The sequence below is a fragment of the Filicampus tigris genome, chromosome 15, assembly GCF_054856515.1.
Source record: "Filicampus tigris isolate MCC_2025a chromosome 15, RoL_Ftig_1.0, whole genome shotgun sequence".
Taxonomy (NCBI): Eukaryota; Metazoa; Chordata; class Actinopteri; order Syngnathiformes; family Syngnathidae; genus Filicampus; species Filicampus tigris.
The window spans coordinates 9168080-9184164 of record NC_141231.1 but is presented as its reverse complement, the minus strand read 5'-3'; the positions used below and the strand labels follow the sequence as shown (position 1 = coordinate 9184164).

Here is a 16085-nt window from a genome sequence, read left to right as displayed (position 1 = left end):
TCCTGTTTATCACATATTTGCTCAAACTCATTGTCCAAAATCATTCGCTCATTTTTATGAAAACAAATATATTCACCCTCAGAGGCACCGTTAATCTTTATTCATAGTCACCTAAATCCGGAAACAAATCAGGTAATAATATTCGACATCATCATCACTTTTAACCCATTAAAGCCTGAAGCCTCTCGTGAGACATCCCTCTAAAACCTACGGTCGTCTTTGGAGTCACCCTTGAAAACCTAACATTTTCGCCACCTACAAAATAATTAATATCTCAGCTAGGGTTGGGCACCGAGAACCGGGCATCGATTGGAACCGGGTCCATCATTCCGGTTCTCCCGGAACCGTTCAGTTTTAGAATGTCGGTGCTAAGTTTCGATTCCTAGTCAGCCGCGCAAAAGAGCTACACACGGTGCATCCAGCGAGCGAGCGCCGTAACTTTGCTCTAATTAATGACCACTCGAATCAGTACAACTCTTACAAATTAAATGATATTATGCATGATAAGCCATGGGCTGTGATTCCCCTCAGCGCGGATGATCTCCCCTTGGGTACCCTTTCCTCATATGGTTTCTCTGTACCTTGTCATGTCTTTTTAACACATTTGATCAGGTTGTGCACTTTGTGTGGGTGTGGGTGTGTGAGTGAGTGCTGATGTACTGGTGGATATATGTCTTTGGGTTTGTTCGGAGCGAGGGCGTGACCGGATCTTCTTTTTATGTTGTGTTTTGGATGTGGATACAGCACTTTGAGTTGCATTTTTATGTGGGAAAAGTGCTATATAAATAAATGTGATTGATTGATTGATTGGTGATAAACCTATTAAACACCCCCGGATGGAGCCATGGTATACAAGTGGAGGAGTTCTTGTCTTTGACATGCTAGCGCCACTTAGCCTTATCCGACACCGGCATCGCACTCGAGGTAAAATCAAGCAAGTAAAATATGAATGGACTATGGTAATAATGACTCCGCTAAAAAGATAAAGTAGTCCTAAGACGGTTGGTCAACAATCATGTATGCGGCGCAAGAGAGTATTCGTTCACTTGCAGTGGATGAACATTGAATGAAGGCTAATATATGTGTGTCAACAACTGCCTTGGGGTAGACTAATGCAAATAAGCATTTGCAATGCACTGGTGGAGGACAAACTGCACATTACACAACTGTTATTTAAAGAAAAGGTTTAAAACAAAATCAATAATTATCGATATTGACTGATATGAAATACTTAGATTGTGACAGTTTTTCAAACATATCTCTCAGCCCTTCAAAGCACATTGTTTAAAATGTAGTGCAATTGCGCATGTGCAATGTGACTACAGGGAAGCACATGAAAAGCGTTGTGCAAGCAATTAATGAAGGCAGCTCCATAGAAGAGAACATGCAGTGGTCTAGCTTTTTAAAACAACACAACACGTTCAGTCGGTACTTGACCCGGTTATGGACGAATAGAGGGGCGGATGAAAACCCACTTCTGTCCTTCCGTCCGTCCACAAAATGGGCGTCCGTCTGGGACGGTTCCGTCCAGCTCTGGTTATAAGTGACAGTAGTGATACAGACGACCTGCTTGTGGACTTTGAACCAGTCAATTGTGATATATGGTTAAGACATAAGTTTGTAGACAATGACTATATCGACGTCTTTGTAACAGAATAGAGGATGGTAATTACCACTTGATTTTATTTTGAATGAAAAATAGTGCCTTCACTTGCAGTGACACTTTATTTTTACATTCTTGATTGAAACCGTAAATAATAGTAAACTCAGGCCTGTGTGAAAGCCACATGTCTAAGCTCTCAAATCTTTTGGAATGATGTTTCTGTTTGCAGGGGCTGAGGTATCAATTATTTCGTAGGTGTTGAATTTACAGGAAAACTTAAGGGGACTTTAGAGGGTGATTCTAAAGTCGTCCTTAGGTTTTAGAGGGATGTTTCCCCAGGCGCTTCAGGCCTTAATGGGTTAATTGATGGCAAATTTTTCTTAGAGCCAATCCCATCAAATGACAAGCCATTGATTGGGCTCTTGGTTATTAGTTATATTCTACAGTATTTGTTTAGTGTTGGTAATTACTTGAGCTGAACAGTTAATGAAGTTCAAATCCACATCACACTGTAGTAGAATGCATTTTCAAATCTCAAGACTGAAATGGGGGGTGGCGGTGACTGCTTCACTCGGCCGGTCAGGTCGGTTTTATCCTTATACGGTATCTATTTTTTATTTTATTTTAATTAGTGTCTAGATCAGTTCAGGGCTTAAGAAGTGCAGTATTAATGTTTACATATTGTTTCCTAAAACATTAAAAGGTGAAATGATAAAGCCACAGATTTGTTTGCATTATTGTTGTAATCTGATTTATGACTTACTGATTTACACCACACTTGTTTGGTGGAGTTTTATGAAGTTGTCGTAATGAACGCTTTAAAGATAGCATGTCTTATTGGTAAGTTAACAACTATAATTGATGTAGATGTTTAAAAACTCTTTCATTTTAAGTCAGGTTCATATAGCTTTATTTTAGCGTTTACCTAACTGGTAATACCAAAACATTTCCGTTTATATTTAATATTGCCTATTGTAATACAGGTCTATTTATTGCTTGTTAAAACAATACATGGGAAGAGGACATTGAGTATAATGTATTAATCACATATTCAATTGCAATTCAATTATTGAAGAGGGAAAAGATCGCAATAACATAATTTTTCTAAATCGTTCAGCCCTAGCAATCACTATGATCTTCCAGCTCTTTTTTTATCCATTATCTTGCCTCTCTCTTTGCATCTACCGCAGCAGCTAATAAGTCAATTACACTTCAGACCTCAAGTATCAGTAATTTGCCCCAATTAAATTGAGTGCTGAATAGTTAAAGAAGCTGTAAATGTGAGACTACCTCACAACTCTCTCATCCCCGCTGCAGGTCATTAAACATGGACTGTGAGAACCAAGAGAAGGACAAAGATGGCAACCCCAGCACAACGGGCTCCTTCAACAACAGCAACACAAACAACAGTGAGTTATGGTCATTTGTAGCGTAGCATTTTAGCATGTAGCTTTTTGTGTAAATCCAAATGGTGGTGATATCTCTTGTTGTTTTGTGTTGCAGGTATTCAGACTATAGACTCAACGCAGGCACTGTTCCTCCCCATAGGAGCCTCCGTGTCTCTGCTAGTCATGTTCTTCTTCTTTGACTCGGTCCAGGTGGTCTTCACCATCTGCACGGCAGGTAAGCGCCGCATAGCACAAAAGCGCAGCAAATGAGTACTTTAAGGCTTACACACGCAGTAGTGTGTCTCTTTTTTTTGTGCTCCGCTGATGGAAGTGCAGAGATCATTAGCTGCTCTGTGAAGCGGACACAAAAAAAAGGAAGAGAATGAGCTGACTGTATCTCATTGCTTTTCTATGCTCTCTCTTTCTCATCCTCAGTGCTCGCTACAATTGCTTTTGCTTTCCTCTTGTTGCCAATGTGCCAGTATCTGACGAGACCCTGCTCCCCGCAGAACAAGTAAGATGTGTTTTTTTTGTTTGTTTTTTTTTTAATATCAGTTCTTGGTTCATCGCTCTATGTGCGATCATCTGCATACAGTTCTGACAAAGGTTTATGCATTACAAGTTGACACACCACATTTCCTCAGAGTGGCCATTATTTAGTCAACTTCAGATAGTACCGCCTGCCTAATATTGATTACATGGGGGCTTGCTTTTTTTTGTTTTATTTTTCACAAAATCCACAAATAAATGGTCAAACATTCGACCATTTTCTGCAGCGCTTGTCCTCATGAGGGTCGGAGGTGAGCTGGAGCCTATCCCTGTGGACTTTGGGAAAGAGGCAGGGTACACCCTGGACTGGTTGCCAGCCAATCACAGAGCACTCTCAAATAGAGATATGCCAAGTGTTCCAATTTCACCTTACCTTACTGAAAGTTCTCAAGAGGGAATTTCGCTCAGATCCTCAGTTTTTGTTTAGTTAAAAAAAAAAACTGATGAATAAAATTTACTTAGACTAAAATAAAATTAAAATGCCCGCCTTATAAAAACGGAATGAGGTTGACTGAAATGTGATAAAAACTAACAGTCGTGATGACTAAAACTGAAACTAAATTTAAAAATGGCTGAAAAAATGGCATTATTAGCTCTATTGCCACACTAATGTAGCATCCGACGGTAAAACAACAGGCGCGCCTTTATACTAGGTCATCCGTGTGCCTCGCTCTCCAGGCATGACCAATCAACTCACGTTTAATCCAACTGGAACATTAGCATAACAGATTGATCGTATCTTGATTAATCTTGCCTGGCAAGTGAAATGTGAGGATAGCATGCTAAAGAGGTGACTGTCACTGTTCCAGAATAGTCAATTGTGAGCCGAGTTTAAAAAAAAAACTTTAAAAAAACTGTTAACTTTATTTGACAAGCAATGTTGTTTATACTGTAACCAATCATATGTGTATTAGTCTGTGAGAAGAAATGTGGGATTATCCATATTTGTATTATACAGACATTTGTTCTTGGTAGCCAATTGACGGACTAAAAATGGCAAATATTTACCACGTCTCTCCCTATTTCAACTCATCATCAGCGATCTGGTGAAAGAGGAGCGTACACCAATGCAAACATTTGTCTTCATAATTTTGTAGTGCATAGCATGTAAACCTTCACAAGACGGAGGAAAAAGTAAGTGAACCTTTGGATTTGATAAGTGCTTGACCCTCCTATGACAGCAATAACCTCAACCAGACATTAGCTGTAGTTGCAGGTCAGACTTGCAAAACTATCAGGATCAATTTCAACCATTCGTCTTTACAAAACTGTTGCATTTCAGCAAGATTTTTTTTATGTCTGATCTGAAATAGCTTTCATGAGGTTGTGCCACAGAATCTCAATTCTTTAAGGTTTAAGAAGACTGTTTGTTCTTGTGCTTTAGATGATCCGATCATATTTTATGACCAATTTATGCCGAATTTTAAGAAATTCCAATGGGTTCACTTCCACTGTATATACTGTATCGAATGCAGTGTTTGTCTCTTCCATGACGGTGCAGAAGTAACTCTGCTTAATTGTTAAGCTAAAAAAATAAATAATCAACTCGCTGGCCCCGCAGCCTTCGAAAGGTTAAGTTTAGCATGGTGTCTGGACATTGCAGCTGTTCCTTTGCAGTGGTGAACCACAAGGAGTGGCAAGAAGCCACCCACTCTCCAACCAATATGAATCCTTTCACACAAAGATTCCAAACTTGACTTGTCTTGCATAGTCATTATTAACCTGGGTCTTTCCACATGTCTACATGTTTAATTTAGACGTCTCTAATAGTGGCACATTGTTGTGTACGTCAGTAATGTTCTCTAAATGTTTTTCTCTTGCGTTTGATTGCAGGATTTCATTTGGCTGCTGTGGCCGCTTCACTCTGGCCGAGCTCCTGTCCTTTTCCCTCTCTGTCATGTTGGTGCTCATCTGGGTGCTGACCGGACACTGGCTCCTCATGGACGGTGCGTCACCCTGTCACCACTCTTCTGCCAGTTGGGATGGTTCCCCACAGCCAAGTTTACATAGCGCTCCGTAATACGCACAATGCCTACCAGGCTCATCGAGTTCAAAGTTGTTTTTGGTTGTGTTCCTTAGCTTGATTAATGCACTATATTTGTTGCTTCATCATTGCCTACACTAAGTGCAAGAGAGTGCTTTGAGACCCATTTATTTTTTTTGTTTTAGTAAAATCAGAAGCGGTCTATTAATTCAGTCTTAACTAGTTGGCTTTATGTAGAACTACAAAGTGGTGTCAGCTTTGGGGAACCAGGAATTCTCTTATACCTTAAAGTCAACCCCCAAAATTTCTTTACAATATGTTCAAATGCGCCTCCACTAGTCTAAGCATGGCATTCAGCTTAATATTGCATTTGTGGAGTATGAGTTAAGAAGCAAAATCCACCTGTTTTTAGCCATCTTAGGAGGCGGCCGTTTTGTCACTTCTGTTGGCTGAAAATGACATCACGGCAATCACGGCTCACCTGTTTTCTGAAGCTGAGCCATTATTGGTTGTTACCTGAGGCCTGAGCAATTGTGATGTCATTTTCAATCGACAGCAAGTGACAAGCTCACACGGCCATTTCAATGATCTAAATAATTAGCCAGGTCTGTATGGTTAAGAGTTGTTATTTTTCCAACCACACTTTCCGTTGTTAATGTATTTTGTGGTTTTCCCTCCTCGCAGCATTGGCCATGGGCTTGTGTGTGGCCATGATAGCCTTTGTGCGGCTGCCCAGTCTGAAGGTGTCGTGCCTGCTGCTGTCAGGGCTGCTCATCTATGACGTGTTCTGGGTAAGGACATCGCCATAGTTGCTGACACACACTCACGCTCGCACACGCAGTGCCGTGAGCAAAGATACATGAGGACAAGCTCATTGTCATCAGCTCACTGTCTCCCAAATTAGTTTGAGCAAAAACATTTGGATGAGGCTGTCGTGTTATTGACTTTGGTGCATGTCGCCGTGATTTATGAACCTCAAATGGCATTATTGCTACTGTCAATCATATACACGCCTGATTATGGAACAATAAGCAAGCGCCACTGAAAAAGTGGTCTCCGTTCTGCCGCTTAAATAAACAGGGGCTTCTCTTTTTACAACGGTCCTACCATATGGCATCACACGGTTACAAACAGCTCGCAATGATGAATTTGTCATGCGTCACCTGACCGCATGCTACTCACTGATTTTCATTGGATTGCTTTATATTTGCAAATATTTACTCTAATCGTGACATTTTGAGTTTACAAACGGTGCACGATGAAATAGTTTGTGCGGGGGATAAGAATGTGTCATCACATGGAAAATAAGCTTTTGTTGCCAAGAAGTGTTTTTGTGAATATTTATTGTAATTGTGACTTTGCTTGCCTATGCCTTAGCATAAAATAGTGAGGAAGTAAAACAGGTTACAAACCCCCTCCGGGCCTTCCCTCCCTACAGGTGTACAGCATGCATCTCAAATGTAGGGAAACGGCTGCACACACAACAGTGACTTATCTTATTTATTCATTAAATAATGATTCATTTTTTATAGCTTCCTGTAGACTGTACTTGGTGAGATTATTGTCATCGTTTACCTTCATTTTCACTCCAGGCTCAAATCTTCCACATCAGATAACATCCCCAAAAGATTTTGGATGGCGTGTTGCCTAGTAATTAGGGAAATTGCATCTTCATTGTTGTTTTAAACAGTGATTACCAACCAGTGTGCTATGGCACATTAGTGAGAGATGTATTCAATTTCACCTTAAAGGTGTCTTTTTTTTTCCCCCCTAATTTTACATGTGACCTTTTTCAGACCGAGCAATTAAATGCTCTTCCACTAGATGGCAGATGTGGATGCCCCTGTTGCCATCCATCCAGAATAATAATAGCTTTGTGTTTAACTAAACAGTCCCAAATTTCACATGAAGTGAAATTGTCTGTAAATTGAGACGAGATCCTCATTACATCAGAGTATATACTTTCTGCAAGATTTTTCTCATATAAAATGTGACTCGGTTCAATAAAGGTGGAGAAACACTGGCGGATAATACGGGAGCAAGCCTCAATGTTGTTTACTCATATCTGAGCTAGATTTGTGTTTAGAGGGAATGTACACACAAATGATGAGAGACTGTTTATTTCATTGCACGATCTTAAAACACAGACAAGTTATTTCAGCACATATACTTATTGGCTTGTATTAAGCTGTTTGGCTATGTCTTTATTAACAGATGTGTTTTACTACTGTTGCTTGGTAAATTTCACAACAGTCTGGGGATCCCTGGTTTTAGTGTCACATTAACATTAAAGTGAATTGGAAAAGGGATGCATCACACAACAATAAAAGCAAATGATCAATCTCCGGCACTGCAGTGAGTCTCTCATCTTTAGCAAACGCGGGCGCCTAGCAACCGCCAGTGTAAGCAGAGGGGCATAACGTGCTGATGCCTCTGTTTCCCTTTTAGGTGTTCTTCTCAGCCTACATTTTCAACAGCAACGTGATGGTGAAAGTTGCCACCCAACCTGCTGAAAACCCCATTGACGTCCTGTCCAGGAAGCTGCACCTGGGGCCAGGAATGGCCCGCGACGTGCCCCGCCTCTCCTTACCCGGAAAACTGGTCTTTCCCAGGTAGCAATGACATTGGAGTTCTCTAGTTTCTCTTTATTGCTGATTTTTTTGCTCTTTTTTTTTTCTTTTTCTGTATTGAATTTATTTATCTCCGCTTTTCTCTCCACACGACTTTTAATTTTCCGCTAGAATGAGCATTACAGCCTCAGTGGGCTGTTAAAGAACATTTCTCCACCAAATTGGTCTCTTTGTCCTTTATTTGCACACAATGACAAGATATTGAAGAATTTTAACATTCCAAACGTGGCTGTTGTCCCTCCTGTGTCACAGCTCCACAGGAAGTCACTTCTCAATGCTGGGAATCGGAGACATTGTGATGCCCGGGCTGCTCTTGTGCTTTGTCCTGCGTTATGACAACTACAAGAAGCAAGCGAACGGGGAGGCCTCGGGGCCCGGGAACATGTCGGGACGCATGCAGCGGGTCTCCTATTTCCACTGCACTCTCATCGGATACTTTGTGGGTAAGTGAGTGAGTGAACGATGAGTGGGTGGCTGGATTTGAAAGACTTAAATTGGGCATACATACACTCTGTTAATTAAGCTTGTCTGTTAGACAGATTACACCCACTCTTGGTTGTGTGCACGCATATCATATTCACACATATATCACGGTACGGGAAGCATGTTGCTTAGGCATTGGCATTGTTGTCGGAAATATTTCCTTGCACACAGTGACATAGGATCCTGGAGTCAATAACAATCAGACACAATTGTTTCTATAAACGCGTGTTCAATTTCATGCGTTTGTCCCGGCATTATGTAGTTCCCATCTACAAGTATTGCCCTGCCTCTCGTAGCTCTGACGTTTCATATCTGTCCCGTGTAAGCTGATTAAACCACCAAGGTATTCGATTTAGGGCTTTAAGTAACGATTCATTTAATCATCAATTAATCTGTTGATTATATTGTCATTTTTAAATTTACATCCATTTCAAATTGACAGTGCAGAAAATGCATACAATTTAAAGGAAGACTTCTTTAAATTTACATGTGTGGTTTTATTGGTAGTAATTTGTTTAGCTTTTAAAAACTGAGCTGAAAAGTACACCTCTATATTGATTTATTTCACTTTTATAGCACTACTTTCAACACATGGGTACGTCCATGATGGGTTGAACGAGATGTAACGTGTGCAATTTACTGATGGACAACAGACACAAATTGGGACGAGGGTGACACAAAGAAAAAAACAATGCCATAATGCATTGTAAAAATTTGCTAGGGGTCAACCACAAATGGCAAACAAGGTGCACACTGGCATGTCATTCCACAACTTTTTTAAAAAGTGTAATTACGTAGATTTTGTTGAGCCCCCGTCTTGCACAACTGCATAAGAACAGGCAGGCACACGCACATTTCCGGGATTTACAGTTGGAGATGAGACATGTCACGCAGGTGACATAAAAAACAAACGCCGAGCCGAGTATTTCAAGCGAGCAAGAAGTGGGAGATGAGCTTAACTCCCTTGTAGGAGGATCTGCTCTTTCTCAACCCTCCGCAAATTCGGTAAGAGGACACTAATTACAGCATCGTCTAGGGAATACAATTATAGGTTGTAAACGTGCACCCAGGCAAAGTATCCTCGACCGAAAACAATATTTTTTCATAAATGCTGTATTGATACTTGGGGTAAAAATGATCACGAGCGCACGTACCACATGATGGGTCCCATTCACCTGCTTCGGGCGGCCACCTGAGTGCTCGAAGGACAGAAACGTGTCTTTTCCTTTTTAATTGTACTTGTACCTTTGTTTCTGGAATACTATAAACGTGTGGACTTAACTAATTCACTGCCAAACATTTTCAGCCCCTCTTTTATTTGAAAAAAATATATAAATAAATTCCTGGGATTGAATGGCGGGTCTGTGAAAAAACAAATAAATATGTCAATGGAAGTGAATGAGTTAATCAACATTAGATTACAGTACAAATTGACTAGTTCTAGTGAATTTTCACCGCACTTTCAAAATCCCAGCCGAGAGAGCATGCGACCAGCAGGGGACCGTCTAAAAGGCTGAATGTGTGTAAAAAAGCTTAACATTGCTTATTGTCAGAAAACTGTCATGTTTTTCACAGGACAGTGACGATGTAAAAAAAATAAACAAATAAAGCCTAGCGACCGACTGAAATAAAGCCAAATTGCAGCCTTTGCAGTTTTAAAATAACATTCTTGCTACATTGCGATGTCGATTTGAATTACATGAATTGTTCAAGCCTACTGTTGGGGTGGTTATGTAAATTAGTCACATATACGTAACAGTGGAAGTGCAGAATGACCCAAAAATAAAATGGTATGAATGCTCACAAACACACTTTCCGGAAAAAGGCATATCAGAAAAGATCTATGTATTTATTTTCACACTTGATAGCTGGGTAGGCAACCAACTATTTGTGTGTGTGTGACCAGGTCTTTTGACAGCCACCGTGGCATCCAGGATCCATCGCGCTGCTCAGCCTGCTCTGCTCTACCTGGTGCCCTTCACCCTGCTGCCTCTGCTCACTATGGCCTACCTGAAGGTACGTCCATGGTCAGGGGGGGTGTTACGCTCATTGATTAATTGAGTTTGAGATGTGTGTCAATGCAGCAGAACTGATGACTTGATTTGAATGTCTGCAGTGGAACAGAATTCGTTCTGCTGCTGGTAGATCTGATTTGATTGAATAGGAAACACATTTTCCTATAGGAATTCTTCAAAGTAAAATAATTCTGTCGAAATGTGAAAGAAGAAAATGTCACTGTTGGGTGGAAATCCAAAAATGTTACACCATCTTGCTTGAATCACCAAACACATGAGTATCAGCACACAATCGCTGATTAAAAGGAAGGACACGTCACCAGCACTGGCCGTCCATATGTAAGTCTGCGGCCGGCCGAGGTGCCCATTGAGTCCTTCGTGAACTATTAATAGATCGCGAAAGAGGTGTTGGTCGATCGCGTGGCATTAGCGCAAATCACTGCCAGCCCGCCCTGTTTTATGCTATTGATATAGCTGCCTGACAAGGGCAGTGAATGAGTTTTTAAAAAAAAATGGTAGACTCCCTCCTATCAATGGATTTATAAGTCCGTGCTCATATCATCTGTTCGGAAATTTGTCACTTGTTTGACATACAGGGCCGCCAGTTATACACCTGTTGAGTGTCTCACCTTTCACGCACAATTGTGCATACAAAGGCGCTAACTAGCAAAACTAGTTTCCATTAGTTAAACTCAATAATTCAGTATAAAATCATTAGGGGACCAAGTATTCCCATACAGTGAGCGAGGAGGATTTTTATTTTGCCGTTGGCTCAGTGGCGGGGCGTCTGAGATTTGCTTGCAAAGCGGGCGTTGCGCTTGGGCACACGCTCGCGGTTTCCCCGGCGATGGAGAATGAGCCGCGGGACGGAGGAGCTGTCCACCTGAATACCGGCGCTGCCGGTTGGTGTGGTGGTGGCGGTGGCGGTGGCAAACGGGACGCCCGGCTGACCGGTGCGTCACGTCGGTCGGTTCACCCGGGGCGCTTGCTGGTCAGCTGATGGAGGGAAATGTGGAGCGGCATTTTCAGGTCATTGATTAAAAACATTCAGTCCATGTACGGTTGCAACATTACTGATGTTCATCGGGAGGTGGGCGTATGGCTCGCTGTCAGCAGCTCCTGTCTGGACTCCATTCCTAGCTGATTATGCTCAGCACAAGTTATCAGAGTAAAGTAAGGACAAAAAATGTACAGTGGTTGTATTGTGCAATATGGGTTCATGCAGTTATGCAAATACCAATATACATTGTACATATGAAGATTTCGAAGTATCTTTTTACCCCAACAAATAAATAAATTCATTAAAAATTGGTAGATCATTTGGACATGGTCTTTTTTTTAAAGTAGCTCGCATGCTGCAAAAGAGTGGTCCCCCGTGCTAGACCAGACCAATAGTGTTGATTTGTGGAAAAAATGTGCGATTGACCATATTTAGACATACAGGATTTCCACCTGTCAGTGAAAATACATTTTTTCGTAATTTAAATCATTTCCCTGGTGTGTTGCTAACATGGCTGGCATTCTTTGGTCAGAATATGCAACGGATCACAGTACTCCTAATAACCACTTATCTCTCTCCAGTTAAACTTAGACTCTGTTTTGGGGGGCAGGTCTGTCTCATGCAGAAGTAGGGCCTCATGTTACCATGGTGACTGGGAGCAGCTCTTCGGAGCTGCGACTACGTCAGCGCTACTCAGTGTTCTAACCGTTCTCACAACTATTTAAAAAAAAAAAAAAAAAACAACCAGCAACAATTCTTGCGACTTTTTGTTTTGTTACTGGAGACAGACTCCCTCCAGAGCATGAGATGTTCACCTCACAGCGTCCAGACTACAACTGAATAGCACATGTGCAAGGTCACCACTTTCTAATTGACAAATAAAATAATAAGCTAAATATACTGTATGTATTTTTGTATTGTATTATTAAGTAATATGATTGAAAATTAATGAAAAATATGTAAAAATTGTGTGTGGTATTTTCTATTTAGTTTTTTTAAACCCATTTTATTTAAATGGTAATGTCAATGCTGGGTTGGCCGGATTAAAGAACATGTCCATACTTTGCCCCCCCCCCGGCGATGTATAAACACTTAGTGTGTGTCTGTGCGTGTGTTTCAGGGGGATTTGCGGCGCATGTGGTCCGAGCCCTTCCACGCCAAGCCCAGCTCCCGCTTCCTGGAGGTATGATGCACCCAGGCAATTAGCGACCAGCAACCGGCGGGAGGACAGCGGACCCCCACTCCCATGGAAGAGCGGGGGAAGGGTGGGGGGAGTAGAGGGGGGCGCCCTCACAGTGAGGCCATGTCGTCACCACTCCTTCATGCTTTCCACCCATCTGCAATGAAACCCCCCCCACCCAACCACCTCAGAAAGACAAATTGTGTGAGCGCGTGTGTGTGTGTGTGTGTGTGTGTGTGTGTGTGTGTGTGTGTGTGAGTGAATCACAAACGCCCCAACGCACGACTAATCTTCCTCCTCTTCCTCTACTCTTCATCATAGCACATCCTGCTCATGTTTCACTTCCTCCCGTCTTTCCTCCGCATTGATTTGTCACACGAGATCACATGACCTCCCTCCTGTCCCCCCTCCCTTTGTGGACTTGCAGTTGTGAGACATGGGGGGCTATATATATATATATTTTTTTAGCATTGTCGTGGTCATTACTCTTGACATTATTATTATTATTTCAGAGCGATGTCAAACAAGCACGGAGCGTCGCCGTGGAGACGGGAGGAGGAAATGCAGAGGAGAGGAGGGGAATATACACACACAAACACACAGACTTCTCCTCCTCTCTGGTCATCTGCTATCCTCACTCCCCATTCCACATAGACAACAATGTATTTTATTTAGAAACGGTTTTATTCTCTGCATATACAGAAAATGATGCATTATTAAATTGTGAAGCATACACCCGGTGGGCGTGGCTTCTGTTTGTATATATGTGTACACTTGTGTTTTTGCCATCTCTTGAGTTTGTATTTTTTTTTTGAGAGGATGCTGAGCAGTGGGTGGCTTGAAACTGACGGTCGGGTGACTTGTGAACCCTTGGTGTGTGTGCTTGTGAGATAGAAACACAAACGAAAAGAAAAAAAAATCCATCAGTGTCGGCGACCGTTAGTTTCCTGCTCCTGTTCTAAAGTGTGTGTGTGTGTGTGTGTGAATGAATGATGATGTGCTTTTATTTGCTTTTAATTTGGACTGGCTGTGACAATAGTCAGGTTGGCATCGACACGGGCGGACAACTCTTGACTCACCGGTGCGTAAACCTTTTTGTAAAATATGTACTCAATTTTTGGGGGGGTTTGTTTGTTCGGTATTCAAAATAGGGGCACAAGTCCAGACAGGTGGAATTGTAAACAGTGTTTTTTGTTTTTTTAAATAACTGTTTATTCAAATAAATGAATGTTGAACTAATTTGAAGATATGTTACATTCATCCAGGAGACCTTTTTTTTTTGTCCCTCTTTTCTTTTTTTTTTTTCTTTTCTTTTTTTTTTTTTGCTGCACATCCTTAAAGGGACATTAAAAGGCCGCCGATGCGATGACGGCACAGAACAAGCGAGTGAGCGCGATGAGGACCTGACTATTGTGAGAAGTCAGCGGGAGATGCACACGTATTGTGGTTACATGTATAGATAAAGCTGAATGTGCGTGTGTGCGCGTGTTGTATCTGAGGACAGGAGGAAATCACTTTAAAAATCAGAAATTGATAAATGGAAATTAGAAATACAAGCTAACATGTAGGATGTTTTTTTTATTGTAACCAGTCTTTGTTTTGGTTTTGGTCTTGCCACAGTTTTGTGGCGTTTGTCAGTTAATTTCTAATTTATACCGGAAGAGGCTAAGAAGCTGAGGGACGGCGTAGATTTTTTTTTTTTTTTTCCCCCTCTTTTTCAATGTTATTTTTATTTTATTTTTTACTCTGGACGTGCATGTTATGTGTACATTGTAATCATTTTGGAGGGATACTGCTGAACTTTTTTGGAGGCTGGACTGGACCTATTCTATGAGACCCCCCATGTACACAGCAGAGTTTGGACTCGGGACATTTGTGACTGGGGCGAGAAAAAAAAAAAAGGCTCAATATTTGGGACCTGAAAACCCTCTCTAAGCCTGAACTGTTGAAACCACAAACCCCATCACCTCTTCATGGACATGGCAAGAAAATATATAGATTTATATACATATATAAGTATACATATATACCTATATATATGTGTGTGTATATGTGTATATATACATATATAAATAGCTGAAGACGATCATTGTGGACAACTGTTTTTTTATGGATTTCTTTTCAGCCATTTCATTTTGTCTCCAGCAGAGGATTGCAGCTCTCTAGATATTGCGACTGAATGGATTCTGTATAGACAAATGGTGACTCAATAAATTAAGAACTGTGTTGTGATGAAACATGAATCCGGATGCGTTCTATCCACACACAAAAAAAGAACTTTTTGTCTCCCTCCCTCGTTCAGGATTGCTGTAAATAAACATGACTCTAACTGTAAATTTTGTTTGTCTTTATTTGAGTCAGATCCCAGATAGAAGAGCCAAGCAAACATGCAGGGATGTGTGGTCAGGGGAGGCAAAGCCTCGGGTTGGGACCAGTCCAAAAAAAAAAAAAGACAATTACTGTAATTTCCATTTTAGTACTCTGTGCATCATCATTTCCATTTTGAATGCACTTTTCATGAATTCATTGCCAAATTGCTGAATTACCTGTTCAAATACATGGGTGAGGTGTGAAATGAGAAAGCAAGCAGCTAGGGCTAGGCTCAGAAGGTGCAACCCTTTGAGTTCTGAAGGAACCTCTGCCTGGTTCATTTATTTTTGATACATGCTGTGCTAATAGTTATTACCAGAAGACTTTATATTCTCAACTGAACTATTTAATGGATGCCAGAAACATCGAGACACAGCTGTGGAGCCTTTCCTGCGACATTTCGGAAAAAGGTCTAATCTGTCCAAAATAGTTTATACTCTTATACTATCTTGGCTGCCAATCCACATGGGGTGCCTTGCCCATGTGTGACTATGCGGCCTTAACTGAAATCAACTAATATGTGTGCCAAAGGCTTCAGATAAGATTCCGAGCCAGAAGGAAAGGTCACAGCAACACAACGCCCTAGCTTAAGTCATCTAATTATTAAGAGGCCTCATCTAACACCTTCACAAAAAGCAGAAATAGTATTGTTCAATGCCACCTCTATTGGTAAAATTACTGTACTAAAAATAGAGGTGGCTATTGGTAAGTGTTCTGTCTCTCTTCATGTTCTCTCTTTGTTCAACCATTAACATTAACATAGTATCGTCAAAGAGAGCAAGCCTTTTTCAACACTTTAGATTGGTCAATAATTCGTAAAATAATAACAATAACCACCCACACTTGTGGACTTACCAGTAGCATAAATTGGTGGACAAAATGA

The 16085-nt window shown here is 41.2% G+C and overlaps 1 protein-coding gene across 5 annotated transcripts in view; it reads left to right on the top strand.

The window, feature by feature from the left end:
* The window catches only part of sppl3 (signal peptide peptidase 3), an 83591-nt gene extending 68423 nt beyond the window's left edge, over positions 1-15168 (top strand). For all 5 annotated transcript variants that reach the window (XM_086052813.1, XM_086052812.1, XM_086052810.1 and 2 more), the window contains 9 exons: positions 2921-3012; positions 3107-3226; positions 3427-3505; positions 5374-5486; positions 6209-6315; positions 7973-8136; positions 8407-8597; positions 10544-10653; positions 12773-15168. In XM_086052813.1, coding sequence (XP_085908939.1) covers positions 2931-3012; positions 3107-3226; positions 3427-3505; positions 5374-5486; positions 6209-6315; positions 7973-8136; positions 8407-8597; positions 10544-10653; positions 12773-12841 — 1035 coding nt within the window. In that variant the 5' untranslated portion in view covers positions 2921-2930 and the 3' untranslated portion in view covers positions 12842-15168. The remainder of the gene's footprint in view (positions 1-2920; positions 3013-3106; positions 3227-3426; positions 3506-5373; positions 5487-6208; positions 6316-7972; positions 8137-8406; positions 8598-10543; positions 10654-12772) is intronic.
* The last annotated feature ends 917 nt before the right edge of the window (positions 15169-16085 follow it).